Source organism: Typha latifolia, chromosome 14 (genome assembly GCF_019914945.1).
Source record: "Typha latifolia isolate L0001 chromosome 14, TyphaL0001v2, whole genome shotgun sequence".
Classification (NCBI taxonomy): Eukaryota; Viridiplantae; Streptophyta; class Magnoliopsida; order Poales; family Typhaceae; genus Typha; species Typha latifolia.
In genome coordinates, this window is record NC_133099.1 from 7248653 (window position 1) to 7264629 (window position 15977).

The following is a 15977-nucleotide window of genomic DNA, read 5'->3' on the forward strand; positions in this document are numbered from 1 at the left end:
GAATTTGAAAATTATACTCACCCATATCCGAATCCTTATGCAGATCGGATAGAATTTTTTATCTGAATCCAGTTCGAATCGGACCCAATAGCAAGTTGGGTCAGAGTTAATCCAACCCGTTATCATCCCTATTAACATTGTGCTATCTCCATGTAGTGAGCACTAAAGGACAAACATAAAAGGAAAATGCCCCATCTACAAATAATAGTAAAAATGGGTCTTACTCGAAAATTAATTGAGCTTTTGGTGCAAATATCCCGTAAACAAAGAAAAAGAAATATTAAAGGATAGGATGTTGCCATAGTCAAAATATAGATTGAACAGCACTGTAAGCATAGAATAGAAATGAATCAGCTCCCTATTGCCACATATTGCATCAATTGTATCTTAATTCCTGCAACATTGGCCAAACGAACAGCACTTATTGAGACAATCGAAAACTCGTTGAAGATAAAATAGCATATATCGTTTCAATATGCCTATCTGAAATATATTAGTGACAAAACATAAGTCATGTCTTCTAACATCACGAAGGTTGATTCTTTCAACTAGCCCGAAACAAATAAATCCAACTGGCAATAGTCCTCACCTCTCAAAATATAAGGAACATCAGTTATCACAAGGAAGAATATTATATTACCCAACTGACGAATTGATACAAATTTGATACTTTGGAAGATTACCTCAGGATTGATATGTACAACCAGAACCAGCAAAGTTACTATACTTCATCGGACTCGTACAAATTATTTATAGCACTCTTTTGCGCAGCCCATGGTCTAGGTAGTTATTTTGTTTATGTCAACCATCAGTCAAATGATAAAAAGAACAGAATAGTCCTCAATTACAGATGTAAGGAACCAACTCTACAACCAGCTATATATATATATATATAGAAAACTCTCATTCACAATGCTGAACTTTACAGCTTCTATTATGCCAAAATTTACTAGGAGCATTTCATAAAGCGGGATAGGCTTTGAGACATTGAGACATTCTTCCAAATAGAGATCAGAAGAACCGCCTCCTGAAGCTTCTGGTGGTTGCCTGGTAGGAACGCATGAGCAGCCCAACACCAATTCCTATCCCGACACACATTCCAAGGCCTATCCCAACACCGACTCTCACACCGGCATTAAACCACGACAGTTGTCCATCTTCGTCAACGTACCAGCCTTCTGGATAATAGCTGTGTCCAACCTTCATACCAGGATCATTTTCATCTTCTTCTTCTCCAACCTGCAGAATCATATAGAAAGAATAAGACATGATTCAGAATTTGATTTTAGTTTTAAGCACGTTGCATAATTTAAAGCATAAAACAAATGTATTTCAACATGCTGTCCATTTAACATTTAGACGTGGTGTGTAACTGAAGATTCACGTTGTATTTTCTGCATAACTTCTAGGTAATAGCTGTGTCCAGTCTATGTTGATGCATCACACCTTAATTGTTAAGTCCTACTCCCTATCTAATAAATGTGTAATACGTCGAGAATTACCTTCACTAAATCCTATCTACAAACATGAGTACATTATGAACATTCAATTAATAGTTACTAAATAAGATATATCAATAATAAAACTCATAGTTATCATACTCATATGGACCGCTATCTACATATGTGGCACATTTATGTTGCTATATATAATCCTACTGAATATGAGGGCAACATAATGCATGTGAGGCGGTTTAGCTACTGCCACTGCCTATACAACCGTATACAGCTGCTTTTTTGAACTATGGCTTAGGTAAGGGTAAGACAAATGGAGACTAATAGAGTTTAAAATATGCAGCTGCTCATCTTCATCTCCATGGTATAGCAAAGACAAGATCCAAATGGAAATTAATCCAACTAGCTCCTCTATCCATGTGCGAAAGGGATATATAAGTACAAAATTGAAACCAGCATATGAGGCAACCAAGTTTATCATCCTCTAATCTTGATCCCACTTGAACTCATACTTAATCCAACCAACTTTGAAAGTTCATCAAGAAGTTTTCTATCCTATTCATTGTCAATCATATAAAAGCCTATTGCATTTGACCCTCTTATCTTAAACCTTGTTACCAAAGACTGTCATATTAGACTTATTTCACTCTGTCTTCCACCTATTTCAATCTCAGAGGAAACTAACGATTTTTCTTACACATGGATGACCCAATTCAAGTGCTAACAATCTATCTCTTATCCACAATCTCTTGACTACAACCGATGTTTTGGAAGGTGGCCGCAGGTGGCAAGCGATCACCCCACCACCTAGCACTTAACGGAATGTGCGCAATAAGACGGTCTAGCATTTTTTAAAATAAAAATAAAACAAAATAAATAATTAATGTTTTACACTTACTTCCTCCATTAGTTAACTCACATTTTAAAAAATAAAAACTAAAATTACTACATAGAATATGAAGACATAAGTACTAACTAATTACTGATTTAAAAACAGTAATCGATAACTAATTGCTGATTACTAACTAGTTTATTCACATTTCAAAATCCTCTAATCAGCAACTATATACTTAATTAGCAGAATATTTAAGCTTGGGATGATTAAAATTTAAATTCACTAAAACTGTAAGAGAGTAGGAGTGAGTGATAGAAACTAAGAGAGACAGAGAGAGTGAGAGAGTGGGGGACACAGAAGGAGACAGAGAGACAGAGAGACAGAGAGATACCGTCTCTTGTGGGAGAGACAGAGAGAGTGGGAGAAAGACCGCCACCACTCGCGACTGGTCGCTGCTACCACTTGCGACTAGTCGCTGCCTTCACTGTCGCCAGCCAAAGAAAAAAATTTCTTTTAGGGTTTCGGTGTGAAGCAGCGAGCGAGAGGAGTGATGGTTATTTTTATATAGGTTAGTTATTAAAACCCGACGCGACCCCTATCAAGAATAGGCAGGCCGAAGCACTAGCCAGCCTATTCGGGCTGCTCGACCCGCCTAGAACTTTTTAGCGCCTAGGCAAGCTGCCATTTGTTGGCGCCAATTGGCTTGGCGGGGCGGCCGATGCACTGCCCCGCCATGGTGGCCGCTATTTTCACTTTTCAAAACCATGACTACAACAAAACCAGCTGACACCTAGCTTACACACTAAAAAAAGGATTTGGTCTCCTTGATACTTAAGCATAAAGGCTTGTGAAATCCTTGTTTCTCCCATCCATGGATGGACTATCAACTTCACCTCAAAGGCTAGGTTGTTGCACGAGGGATTGCAAACATTCTATACCTACTAGATCCAGACCCAAATTCGTTCAATACCTCAACCAACCTCAAATTTGCTATGATCCCAATACTCATCTACCAAACTTTAAACCTTTTTAGTAACTTGTGCTAAAGGGTTGACAATACATCACAACACACAAAATATATGCATTACTAAGTGCATATATTGTTTGTGCTAGATGCATTTCAAAAAAATATTGTAACCTACGAATGATAGAAACTAGGTGATAGGTACAAGGTAAAATCAAATAAACCTGAGAAGCTCAAATCTGACAAAAGATCTGTTGCTTCCAAGTAAAATTTCATCACCATCAACTAGATAAGGCAAGCAGATTTTTGCAGCAACCCAAGATTTATTACCTTTTATACATTCTAGTCAACCACCTTACACATTATGACACTAACTCACCAATATAATGTCCTTCATTTTGAGTCAAATGTAATTTCCAAGCAAGAAAAGATAAAACTAATCACCAACGTCTTATTAATTGCACAAAAGGGGTTAATGAAATAGAAGAATGAAAAAATCATATGCTGGGAAGCACGGATACTCCAATTTGGGTGGAGTATCCGTATCGGATACGGATACGGGCCGGATACGTATCCGATACGTTTTAGGAGTATCCTAAATTTAAATAATTAATTTTTATTTTTGGATACGGAGTGGATATGGCTGGATACGTTGGGGATACGTTTCAAATACATTTTGGATACGTTTTGGGTTTAATTGGGTAATCGGGCGAGTTCAATTTTATAAACCATTAAGAAACCCGTTAAGAAATTTAACTTACCCCCCCCCCCCCGTTCCACCCCCAATTCAATATCAATCGAACCGTGCCCTAGCTCTCTCCCTCTCTCTCTCTCTCTCTCTCTCTCTCTCTCTCTCTCTCTCTCTCTCTCGACGTCGCTCCCCTTCCTCTCTCGACGACGCTGCTCCCTCTCTCCTCGACCACGACGACGCCGCCGCTCCCTGTTCTCCCCTTCTCTCTCGACGAACCAACTAACAACGCCGCCGCTTTTTGTTCTCCCTCTCTCTCGACAAGCCAACCGACGCCGCCATCACTCTCCCTTCTCCCTCCTCTCGACGAACCAGCCAATGAAGGTATGTTCTGTTTATTTCTTCTCTCGACGAACTAGCTTTTTTTTTCTTCAATTTCTTCTCAGTTTTTCCTCGATTTCTTCTCTGAATTTTTCATTTGATTTCTTCCACTTCCCTTCCCCTTCTTAAATTATGTTTTAAGTTACTTTTCTCAGTTTTTTTTCTTTTTTTCTCCTTTTCTTTTCTCAGTTTTTTTCTCCCTTCTCTGATTTTTTTTTCTTCTTCGATTGTGCAGATTTCTTCTCTGATTTTTTTTTCCTTTTCTACTTTGCCTTATTTACAGTTTAATTAATTCTGTATGATCACTTAAGTATTGCATGTCTGAATTTTCAAAGATTTATTGCTTTAAACCTTCTCTAGTTGCTTTAGTATTACAATTCTGAATTTTCAGATTTATTCCATTATTAGATTCCTAGATTAGCCGGTTATATTTAATTTGAATGACATGAATTCATCTTCTTAAATATTAGTATACCAGTTAGAACTAATACTAATAGTTAAATTAGTACAGTGTAAAAACTTAGAATTTCTCTGTTTTATTTTTATCACAGATAAATGGCTACTGAAAGTATGAGTTCTAGTACTAATAGTGTGGCGGTAGATGAGAGTGCTCCGCTTTGGAAATATGTAACCAAATTATAAAATATGGGAGGAGGGAATATGAGGTTTCAGTGCAATTATTGTCAGCAAATATACAAAGGAACTTATTATAGAGTAAAAGCTTATGTGATGAGAACTAGTGGATATGGAATCAAACAATGCCCTAAAGTAAATAGTCAGCATATTGTGGAGATGAAAAGGATAATAGAGCAGGCTGAGTTAAAAATAAAGAACTCTATGTCAAAGTCAATACCATTGCCAATGTCAACTCAACAAGGAACTTCTAGTATGCCCCTTGCAACTTCTTCTAACATGCCCTATGGATCAAAGAAGAGAAGGTTTGAAAAAACAGCTCTTGAGAAGTCATTTAATATGGCTTTTCGTAATCAATTACACAGTCAAATTGCTAGAATGTTTTACTTTGCTGGGTTACCTTCTCATCTTGCTAGGAACCCATATTATGTTAAGTCTTATACTTTTGCAACTAAAGTCAAATAGCAAGTTATTTGCCTCCTGGATATAATATGTTGAGAACCACACTTCTGCAATGAGAAAGGGCAAACATTAAAAGGTTATTGAAACCCATTAAAGGCACATGGAAGGAAAAAGGGGTTAGCATTGTGTGTGATAGCTGGACAGATGCACAAAGAAGACCCATCTTTTTTAGAGCTGTAAACTGTGAGGGGGAGTACAAAGATAAATTCTTTATATCTAGCTTGATCAGTAAAGTAATTGAAGAGGTTGGAGCACAAAATGTGGTGCAAGTCATTACTGATAATGCCCCTGTTTGTAAGTCAGCTGGGATGCTTATAGAGGCTCAGTATTCAAATATTTTTTGAATTATATGTGTTGTCCATACCCTCAACCTTGCATTAAAGAATATATGTGCATCAAAAAACATTGAGGGGAATGAGCTTGTTTTTGATGAATGCAGTTGGATATCCATTGTGGCAGGGGATGTGATGTGCATCAAAAATTTTATCATACAAAACTCTATGCGACTTGTCATTTTCAATGAATTTGTAAATTTGAAGTTGATTGTTGTTGCTGATACACGTTTTGCCTCAACTATTGTAATGCTGAGGAGATTCAAAACTATCAAACGTGGGCTACAAACAATGGTTATTAGTGATAAATGGAATTCTTATAGAGAGGATAATGTAGGAAAGGCACAATTTGTGAAAGAGAAGGTTCTTGATGATATATGGTGGGACAAAATTGAATATATATTATCTTTTACTGAGCCTATTTATTCAATGCTGAGATTTGCTGATACTGACAAACCTTGCCTCCATTTGATTTATGAAATGTGGGATGATATGATTGAAAGAGTGAAAATGGCTATATACAGTCATGAGGCAAAAAAAGAAGATGAAGAGTCAGCTTTCTACTCAGTTGTGCATAAAATTCTTGTTGATAGATGGGAAAGAAGCAATACTCCTCTTCATTGTTTAGCACACTCATTGAATCCAAGGTAAAGTCGATGCTTAAAAATTTATTACATAGTTAGTTGTTTCTTTTGGTTTATAGTTTTGTTAATTTAACTTTTGTGCTCTTCTTACTAGGTATTATACCAATACTTGGATTAGTGAGGATCCAAACCGCACTCCTCCGCACAAAGATCTAGAAATTTCTCGTATGAGAAACAAGTGTTTGAAGAAGTTCTTTCCAAACGGAGAAGAGAGGAGAATTTTAAATAATGAGTATGCCAATTTCTCAACTGCAACAAAGGGTTTTGATAACCATGACTCTATTGAAGATAGAGATATTCTTGATCCAAAGAAGTGGTGGGTCATTCATAGTGCTTTTGCACCTAACCTTCAAAATTTAGCACTTAAATTACTCGGGCAACCGTGTTCATCATCATGTTGTGAGAAGAATTAGAGCATATATTCATTTATTTACTCAATGAAAAGAAACAAGATCACTCCACAACGAGCAGAGGATATTTAGCACTTAAATTACTTGGGCAACCGTGTTCATCATCATGTTGTGAAAAGAATTGAAGCACATATTCATTTATTCACTCAATGAAAAGAAACAAGATCACTCCACAACGAGCAGAGGATATAGTTTTTGTCCATAACAATCTTCATCTTCTCTCTAGAAGATTGACTGAGTATATGGAAGGGGAGACCAAAATGTGGGATGTTAGAGGAGATTCATTTGATTCATTCGATGAAGCGAGTATTCTTGAAGTAGCTGACCTCTTGCTTGATGAACTTGATTTGGAGGCTATTGTATTCACTAATGAAGGCAATGAGGAGAATGACTTAGAATGAAATGAATAATTAATGTCATTGCCAATTACACTACTGACTTATTATTACTCTCATTTTGGTGTCATACAAATTGTGAAATGTTGGTGGATACTTTATAAACTTTAGTGCTATGACCTATGAGTCTATGAGTTACTCATATGGAATGCAATGATACTACTATTCTCATTTTGGTGCATTATTTGTTGAATGTTGATGTATTCTTTGTCTAATTGTCTTTGATATCTATTACTCTTATTTTTGCTATTAAATGCTTATGTAGATAATAGATGTATTAAAATATTAAATGCAATATTATGTATATGTTGTCATTAGAATATAATATTTTTATATAATTTTTTAATTGCCGTATCCTAGACGTATCGTATCCCGTCTTTTGAGAATTTGCCATATCCCCGTATTCATATCGTATCCGTATCCGTGCTTCATAGATCATATGTTAGATTCTCAAAGCACATTAGCACTCTATACCCATCTATTTTCCAGTCACATGTGGATAAATTAAGGGAGTGACCATGCTACTATTGATCAACTAATGTCTAGCTTAGAATCCTCTAGACAAACATAAACATACATGATTTCGCCGAGCAGAAAATAATTACCAAAATAAGCAAATAACATTAATATAGCCATAATTGAAGGGTAAAATATCTTACACAAACAGTTAGACTTTTTGATCTAATATCTGAAAGTCTAGTTCTCTAAACATATTTTGACTGCTAAAGCTTGATCTACAAGATGAAAGGCTCACAAAATAATATTAATACTCCCAATTCTAACCTAGTTCCCTTAGCCAGACAGATAGCTCTGAAATATGGCCGAATTATAAAGAGACTAACTGCAGGTCCGCAATCCTATGGATTCAATAGTGTACATAGATTCCAACAGAGAAAAAAGATGCAAAGTTTGGCAGAAATTCAGCAGAAGTTTAACTATATGGTCAAGTTACCATGCATTAAAGTCATCAATTACAACAATGACAAGTATGCAATCCTAAAATTTTGTAGGTAGAGGAGAAGACACTCATGTCTTCCATAGACTATAATTTGGGTATTCATATCAAAACATAAAAGGACCCAAAGTTTGTTGTTGCATTAAGAAACCATACACTTATGAGCGACAAGTACCAAACCAAAATAATAAAAGACTCAAAACTGTTAAGATTATCAAATCATGTCCAAAAAGTGTAGCTTGGAAAGGAAACAGGGTAAGTTATAAACCAAGACAAAAGTAATCATTACTGAAAACTTTACTTACAGATGATGGTGCCCTTCTGCGAGTCAAACCCTCACTGCTGCTCAGCTCCCTCCCAGAGCTCTCCTCATCCTCCGGAATCGAGTCCAGCGCTCCCGGTCTCACCGGCTTCCTTCTCGGGCTGAGCTGAACTGTCTGCGTAAGAATCAACGGCATCCCCGCAAAGCATCCGGCGACATAAACCTCGATGGAAGGCGACGAGATCCCAAGCTTAGGCTGCACGAAAGCCGACGAAGCAATCGATGCCGCGGAATAGCAATCCATGCTCCACCCAGTCTTCGGATCCTTATCCGACGAATTCGAATGGTTATCGAACCCTATAGCCCCGTTACTCCACGGGGCTTCCACCCTTTCGAGCGTGCCACATAGGATAAGGTTTCCATTATCGTCGCAGACCTCGAAGTCGACCGCGCCGGTGAGGCGGACGCCGTCGGTGCTAACGTAGGTGACCTCTCCGGCGTTGCGATCTAGGCGATCACGGCGGAGGGGAAGCGAGGTGGCATCCGCAGCGGGGACGCGCGAGCCGTTGATCTCGAGTGCAGCGCCCACCTCCCGGCGGAGGTGGGAGAGGGTTAACCGGGAGGGGACGGTGTCGACGGCGCACGGGGCGATGCGGACGTAGAAGAGCCGGATCTCGAGCCACGACGAGAGCCGGCGAGACGCAGCGATGGCCGTCGCCGTCGTTTCCTCCGCCGTGGGAGGCGGTGGATCCATGGCCTGCTCCAATTCAGGGACCAAGGGAGGGTTCCACCATCTCGATATCTAGGGTTACGAAGGGTTAAGAGTCGGATAGAGGGAAGAGAAGAAGTAGGAGAACAGACAGCCCCAAAGACAGAGTTGCCGAAGGATTTGATGCAACGCGCGTTGTGGGAATAGATTAGAGCTACGTCGGATGAGTGAGGGAGGGTAGTTATCGCTTGAAAAGACGGTTGCACGTCTCGCGGTGTTCGTATGAGATGGAAATTTTGGTGAAACTGAATAGAATTAAAAATTGGGAAATAGAAAGGTGACAGAAATTTCTACGGCATGGAAATTTTGTTAAAATTAAACAGAAGAATAAACTGAGAAACTAGAAAGGTGATAGAAATTTCTAGGGCATGGGGCCCATAATTAGGCGTGGGTCGGTGAAAATGAGTTCGATATTATCTATAGAAGAGTCTTGGATTAGAGGCTTTAATAAGTATTTTATTTAAGAGTAATTCTACGTTCTTCATAGTGTCTTTTCTTCGTGCACAACAAATTATTGGAACAATACTAGTAAAACCTAAAATCTAAGATTATTTTATTAAATCCGCAGATCTTGAGTTCTTGCCGGATATTCGAAGGTCTAACATATTTGATTAAAATTCTGATTGATCCAATAAAATGGGGTTCATTTTGTTTGACTACTCAGTAGGTTCAAACCCCTGTTATTAGGGGTGAAAACTATTACGCCCCGCTCGCCCAGCACGGGCACGTGCACGCCTACGCGCTCACACGGCACGCGCGGCACACGCGGCACACGCGACAGGACGGGCGTGGCCCATCACGCATAGATACTCTCTTATACACATACAATCATGACATCATCAAATACCAGTCCACAATAATATACATTAAACCACTACATAATTTAGTAGGACCCACACAGGCCACAACAAACCATCAAGATACAACTAAAACGACTAATATAAGAGTATACTATAATTCGACCTGTATTATACAATTCATCGTCTAATACAACAGAGTACAAATATCAAATACTCAATTCCTATATAAACTATCATTTATATCGTCTCGCATCTATAGCTCACCTCATCATCGCTCTAAAATATCTTCTCAAGATATCTCAAGTCGCTATCACGTACCACATATCTAACGGGTTAGAAAAGAAATAAAGAGAGTCATGAGCAAAAGGCTCAGAGCATACTCCGCCACCCGCAATCAGTGACACATGATGTCAAATTCTTGCCGGATATTCGAAGGTCTAACATATTTGATTAAAATTCTGATTGATCCAATAAAATGGGGTTCATTTTGTTTGACTACTTAGTAGGTTCAAACCCCTGTTATTAGGGGTGAAAACTGTAATGCCCCGCTCGCCCGGCACGGGCACGTGCACGCCTACGCGCTCACACGGCACGCGCGGCACACGCGACAGGACGGGCGTGGCCCGTCACACATAGATACTCTCCTATACACATACAATCATGACATCATCAAATACCAGTCCACAATAATATACATTAAACCACTACATAATCTGGTAGGATCCACACAAGCCACAACAAACTATCAAGATACAACTAAAACGACTAATATAAGAGTACACTATAATTCGACCTGTATTATACAATTCATCGTCTAATACAACAGAGTACAAATATCAAATACTCAATTCCTATATAAATTATCATCTGTATCGTCTCGCATCTATAGCTCACCTCATCATCGCTCTAAAATATCTTCTCAAGATATCTCAAGTCGCTATCACGTACCACATATCTAACGGGTTAGAAAAGAAATAAAGAGAGTCATGAGCAAAAGGCTCGGAGCATACTCCGCCACTCGCTATCATGTATCCCGAATCAATGATGTCAAATAGAGAGTAAATCATGTACTGGATAATATGAATCAGAAAGAGCATCATGTCATGAATGAGTATATGAATATTCCTCAATAATACATAAATGAAAAATACATAACATGTCATGTCATAATTGGTAAAATATATAATCTTCGACAATGTATAAATAAATCTCCATGTCATACCATCATCATAACTCTCTCAAATATGACACATGATGCATACTCACCATGACCATGCTATGATATTAAATGCAACCATATATGATGCATATTGATCACTCAATAATCAGGTAACCAAATGATAATGATATCATATGCATTTCTCAACATCACAATCATCACCGACATCTTGGTATAATATTATCCTACTAGACCATTGTGCACAGTCAACACCCGGTACCTGGTCTTAACATCATGTCCGAAGGCTCAGAGCATACTCCGCCACCCGCAAGAATATCTCAAATATAATCATATCCCGCCACCTGCTAGGGTATCAACATCCATCCAGACCTAGCACCCACATAGTTGATAGAAACCTCATGAGGATAACTCGTCACATATTCCCTAGCGAACGGCATATGTCCGAATATCTGCTGCGCACACAAACTAACGACCTCGGACGTAAGGCCAACATGATCGCGACTATGTCGAGCGATCAATCATCCACCAAGCGCATCCTAACCCTCCCGCCCACTCGAGTATCCTCACGTTTTCTATCAACTATCATAGCAATCACATTTAATGCTTTCCTTCTAGGTGACAGATCAAATGCATATATCTAGTATGATAATAAATCAATGCATAACAGGAATTTAGGTGGAATAGGAATCAAGAAAAAATAATGCAATGTAGTCTCCAACTGTATCGTCAACACATGCATACTCATGCTAATATATTACATGCATACTCATGCTACAGATCAACTCGGTAAACAATCATAACAGTAGAATCATCTCTCATGATCTCTATATATATCATCAATGTACTCATATTCCAGATCTGCATAATCAAATGTATGATAAAATATTCTCGACTGTAATCATCTCTGGATAAAGTCATATAATTATGCTGGAGGCCAAAATACGCATGTACATAATATATAATATAACCTAATTTAAGAAAGGCATCTAAGAGATAAGACTACTCACCGTCTGATCAGAAGACACAAACCACGCCTCTCTCACGTCCGTCAGGTAACTGAGTGACACTCATCACTATTAAGGTCCACGGGGTCTCAAATAAGGGGGTTCGAGATCTGAAATATTTAAGTAGTATGATGTTAGCCGTTTATCTAATTAGAATTAATTCAGTTAAAATATAAAGGTTTATTAGGTTTAGAATCACTTTTCTTTATTTTGATTACATAACTAGGTCTATAATATAGATACGATTCAAATATTATAATTCTATTATTATTATGAAATGTTAGTTATAACATAAGGAGAAGAGGCCTATTTCCTTTTATATGAGAGTATTTCTAAATATATAATTATAAAATAAAATAAAATAAAATAAAAGGCTAAATAAGTATAGACAAGGTCTAATTATAATTTACAAATCTATCTATTAATCTAATATACATATAAGTAAATAAATAACTAAATAAATATATGCATGACGTATATTTATGTGTAATAGTTTATAACCTAATCAATCATTAATTAATTATAATTAGCAATAATCATAATGATGAATATGTATTAACATAAATAATGTCTAAATCTATTTGTATTAATTAATACGGGAATACCTAAGTAAAATAATGAATAATAAAAATTAACAAAAACATTAAGGGATCACTAGTACTAGTGTTGGGCTTGGCCCAGCATTGGCCTACTGTAGTGCTGGGCCGAGCCTAGCACTATTGCAGAAAATAAGGAGAGAAGAAGCAACTGAGGAAGAAGAAGAAGAAAAGGAGAAGAAAAGGAGAAAGAAGAAGAAGGAAGAAGAAAAGGAGAAGGAAGAAGAAGGAAGAAGAAAAGGAGAAGAGAAGAAGGGGAGGGAGGTGCGGACCCGGGCCGGCAGGGAGGGCACCGGCTGCTGCTGGCCAGCTAGCGGCCGGCCTCTCGCCGGCGGCTCGGCTCCGATGAGCCCGACCTCGGGCAAGAAAGAGAAAGAGAGAGAGAGAGATTTAGAAAGAGAGAAAGCGGTGGAGGAGGGGTAGTAGCGGCGTTGAGGCCTTGCACCCCTCTAACTTTCGTGATGGTCTAGAGAGAATATTGGCAAAACATAAAATTAATAGATTTAAGTCTTGTCAAGGGTAAAATTAGAATTAGTCAGAATTCATATTATAATTTTATTTTATTTTCTTTTTAGTTATTTGAAAGTGAATTTAGTTAGGGATAAAAAAAATAAAAAAGTTTTTGGTTACAATATACTTGGCTAGTATTGAAACCAAAGCAAACGAGGGCTAGCATTTGATTTGAGTTTAGGGTTAGTCCCTAAACTTAGTTATGGAAGCTTAGCCACATTCATTAACCAAACAATACATTTTCATTAGCCAAGTTCAAGGACGAGGGAGAAGAGAGAAAATACAAATAAGTCTAAATTTTAACCTTTTCTTATATTATAATTTCACTATTAAAATGACTTGTATTTATGTTTTAAATTTTAATAATAATATTTTGGTACTATGTACATGAGTTTTCATGTCATATCAAAATAATAATGACATCCTTATGATTTTAGAATATTATTCCTGATCTATTTGTGGCAATGATTTTTGTGATTTTAAGGTTATTTGCATCGAAAACCCACTTAGTTTTTGATTTGATAAAGCAGGGTCATTTTCGGTTTCTCTTGCACTTGAAGCTTTTGTCTTACGTTTTTTTAACTTTGTCATTTCTGTCATTTAGTGCCTCATTAAATATTGATAGGACACTATAAGAGAGAGAAATGACATATACTCATCTTCTTCTTCATCTTCTACTTCATATGTTGCAGCTAGTTCTTTTTCTTCTTCTTCATCATCATCTTCTTTTTCTACTGCTCCTTTTTCTATCTCTTAATTCTTTTTTTTTTATATAAGTTTCTAATCGCTCTTTAATTAATAAAATAAGAGACTAATTAGATATAGTTTAAATTTTGAATTTTTGTTAGAATTTCATACTTCAACTACGAATTTCATACTTAAACTATAAATTATTTATTCCACTGTAGATATATTTCCAATCTGAAGAAACTCCGAATAAAAAAGTTCTAAATCATAATGTCATAGATTTTATCCAATTAGTTTCATAATTTTTGGACTTCAAATAATTATCTTATAAATATATTTTTTTCAAAACCATTCATAATTAAAATTTCATAATTTAAGTACAAAATTTGTACTTAAGGTATGAATTTCGTACTTAAACTATGAAATTCTAATGCTACATAATTTAGAAAAATATTCAGAAGATATGAAACTAATTGGATAAAATCCGTGACATCATTATCTAGAACTTTATATTTGGAATTTCTTAATATTTAAAATTTATCTATAGTGAAAAATAAAAAATTTGACAAAAAATTCATAGTTTAAGTATGAAATTCATAGAAGTATGAAATTTGTATTTTAAGTATGAAATTCTTCATTCCGCTATAGATATATTTCAAATCTAAAAAACTCCGAATAAAAAAGTTCTAGATCATGATGTCATATATTTTATCTAATTAGTTTCATAATTTTTCGACTTCAAATAATTATCTTATGAATATTTTTCAAAACTATGTACAATTGAAATTTCGTAGTTTAAGTACGAAATTCATACTTAAACTATAAAATTCTAATATTGCGTAATTTAGCAAAATATTTAGAAGATATGTATCTGACATCCCAAAAATATGAAACTAATTGGATAAAATCCGTGACATCATGATCTAGAACTTTTATATTTTGAGTTTTTCATATTTGAAATTTATCTATAGTGAAATAAAGAATTTGACAAGAAATTAGTAGTTTAAGTATGAAATTGGTAGTTTGAGTATAAAATTGGTAGTTTAAGTATAAAATTCTGACAATAATTCACAGTTTTTTAAGTATATATTATAATTTACTTGTAATATTAGATTAACTTTTTTACAGAGTTTCTTTGGATTCGAAATATATCTACAGCAGAATGAAGAATTTATATTTTAAGTACGAAATTCATATTTTAAGTATGAAATTTTGACAAAAATTAGTAGTTTAAACTATTTTTAATTAGTCTCTTACTGTATTAATTAAAGAGTGATTAGAGAGACTTGTGTAGAAAAAATATCTCTAATTTCGTAAATATAATAATAACTTTCTCTGATTTTTAACAACTTTTGTTATTTTTTTTACATTACAGAATTTATATATTTTATCATTACAATTTATATATAAACGAATTAGAGATAGTTTAAGTAAATAAAACTCCTTAATCAATGTTATAAAAATATAACTTAATCTAATATTACAAGTAAATTACAATATATACTTAAAAAACTATGAATTATTGTAAGAATTTTATACTTAAAATACGAATTTTGTACTTAAACTATGAATTTCATACTTAAATTTCTTATCAAATTATTTGTTTTACTATAAATAAATTTCAAATATGAAAAAACTTCACATACAAAAGTACTAGATCATGATGTCACGGATTTTATCCAATTAGTTTAAATTTTTTGGATATCAGATGCATATCTTCTGAATATTTTGCTAAAATTATGCAGAATTAGAATCTCATAGTTTAAGTACAAAATTTATACTTTAAGTAAAAATTCTGTCATTAAACTATGACATTTCAATTGTCTACAGTTTTAAAAAAATATTCACAAGAAAATTATTTGAAGTCCAAAAATTATGAAACTAATTGGATAAAATCTATGACATCATGATCTATAATTTTTTTATTCAGAGTTTTTTTAGATTCAAAATATATCTACAACGGAATGAAGAATTCATAGTTTAAGTATGGAATTCGTAATTTAAGTATGAAATTCT

At 35.5% G+C, this 15977-nt stretch overlaps 2 protein-coding genes across 2 annotated transcripts; one reads left to right on the plus strand and one right to left on the minus strand.

Moving 5' to 3' along the window:
• Positions 1 to 613: 613 nt before the first annotated feature.
• LOC140800741 (uncharacterized protein At1g01500) lies at positions 614 to 9505 on the minus strand. The gene is made up of 2 exons (XM_073155557.1): positions 8459 to 9505; positions 614 to 1239 (listed from the first exon to the last, which is right to left on the minus strand). Exons 1-2 carry the CDS (start codon positions 9167 to 9169, stop codon positions 1012 to 1014), a joined length of 939 nt encoding a protein of 312 aa, XP_073011658.1. The 5' UTR covers positions 9170 to 9505; the 3' UTR covers positions 614 to 1011.
• LOC140800742 (uncharacterized) lies at positions 4418 to 8299 on the plus strand. The gene has a single exon (XM_073155558.1). It carries the CDS (start codon positions 5885 to 5887, stop codon positions 6398 to 6400), a length of 516 nt encoding a protein of 171 aa, XP_073011659.1. The 5' UTR covers positions 4418 to 5884; the 3' UTR covers positions 6401 to 8299.
• Positions 9506 to 15977: the final 6472 nt, after the last annotated feature.

Coding starts and splice junctions, on each gene's coding strand:
- LOC140800742 (XM_073155558.1), top strand. CDS start 5,885: ATGTGCATCAAAAATTTTATCATACAAAACTCTATGCGACTTGTCATT.
- LOC140800741 (XM_073155557.1), bottom strand. CDS start 9,169: ATGGATCCACCGCCTCCCACGGCGGAGGAAACGACGGCGACGGCCATC. Junction 1,240..8,458: donor GCAGAAGGGCACCATCATCT/GTAAGTAAAGTT, acceptor ATGATTCTGCAG/GTTGGAGAAGAAGAAGATGA.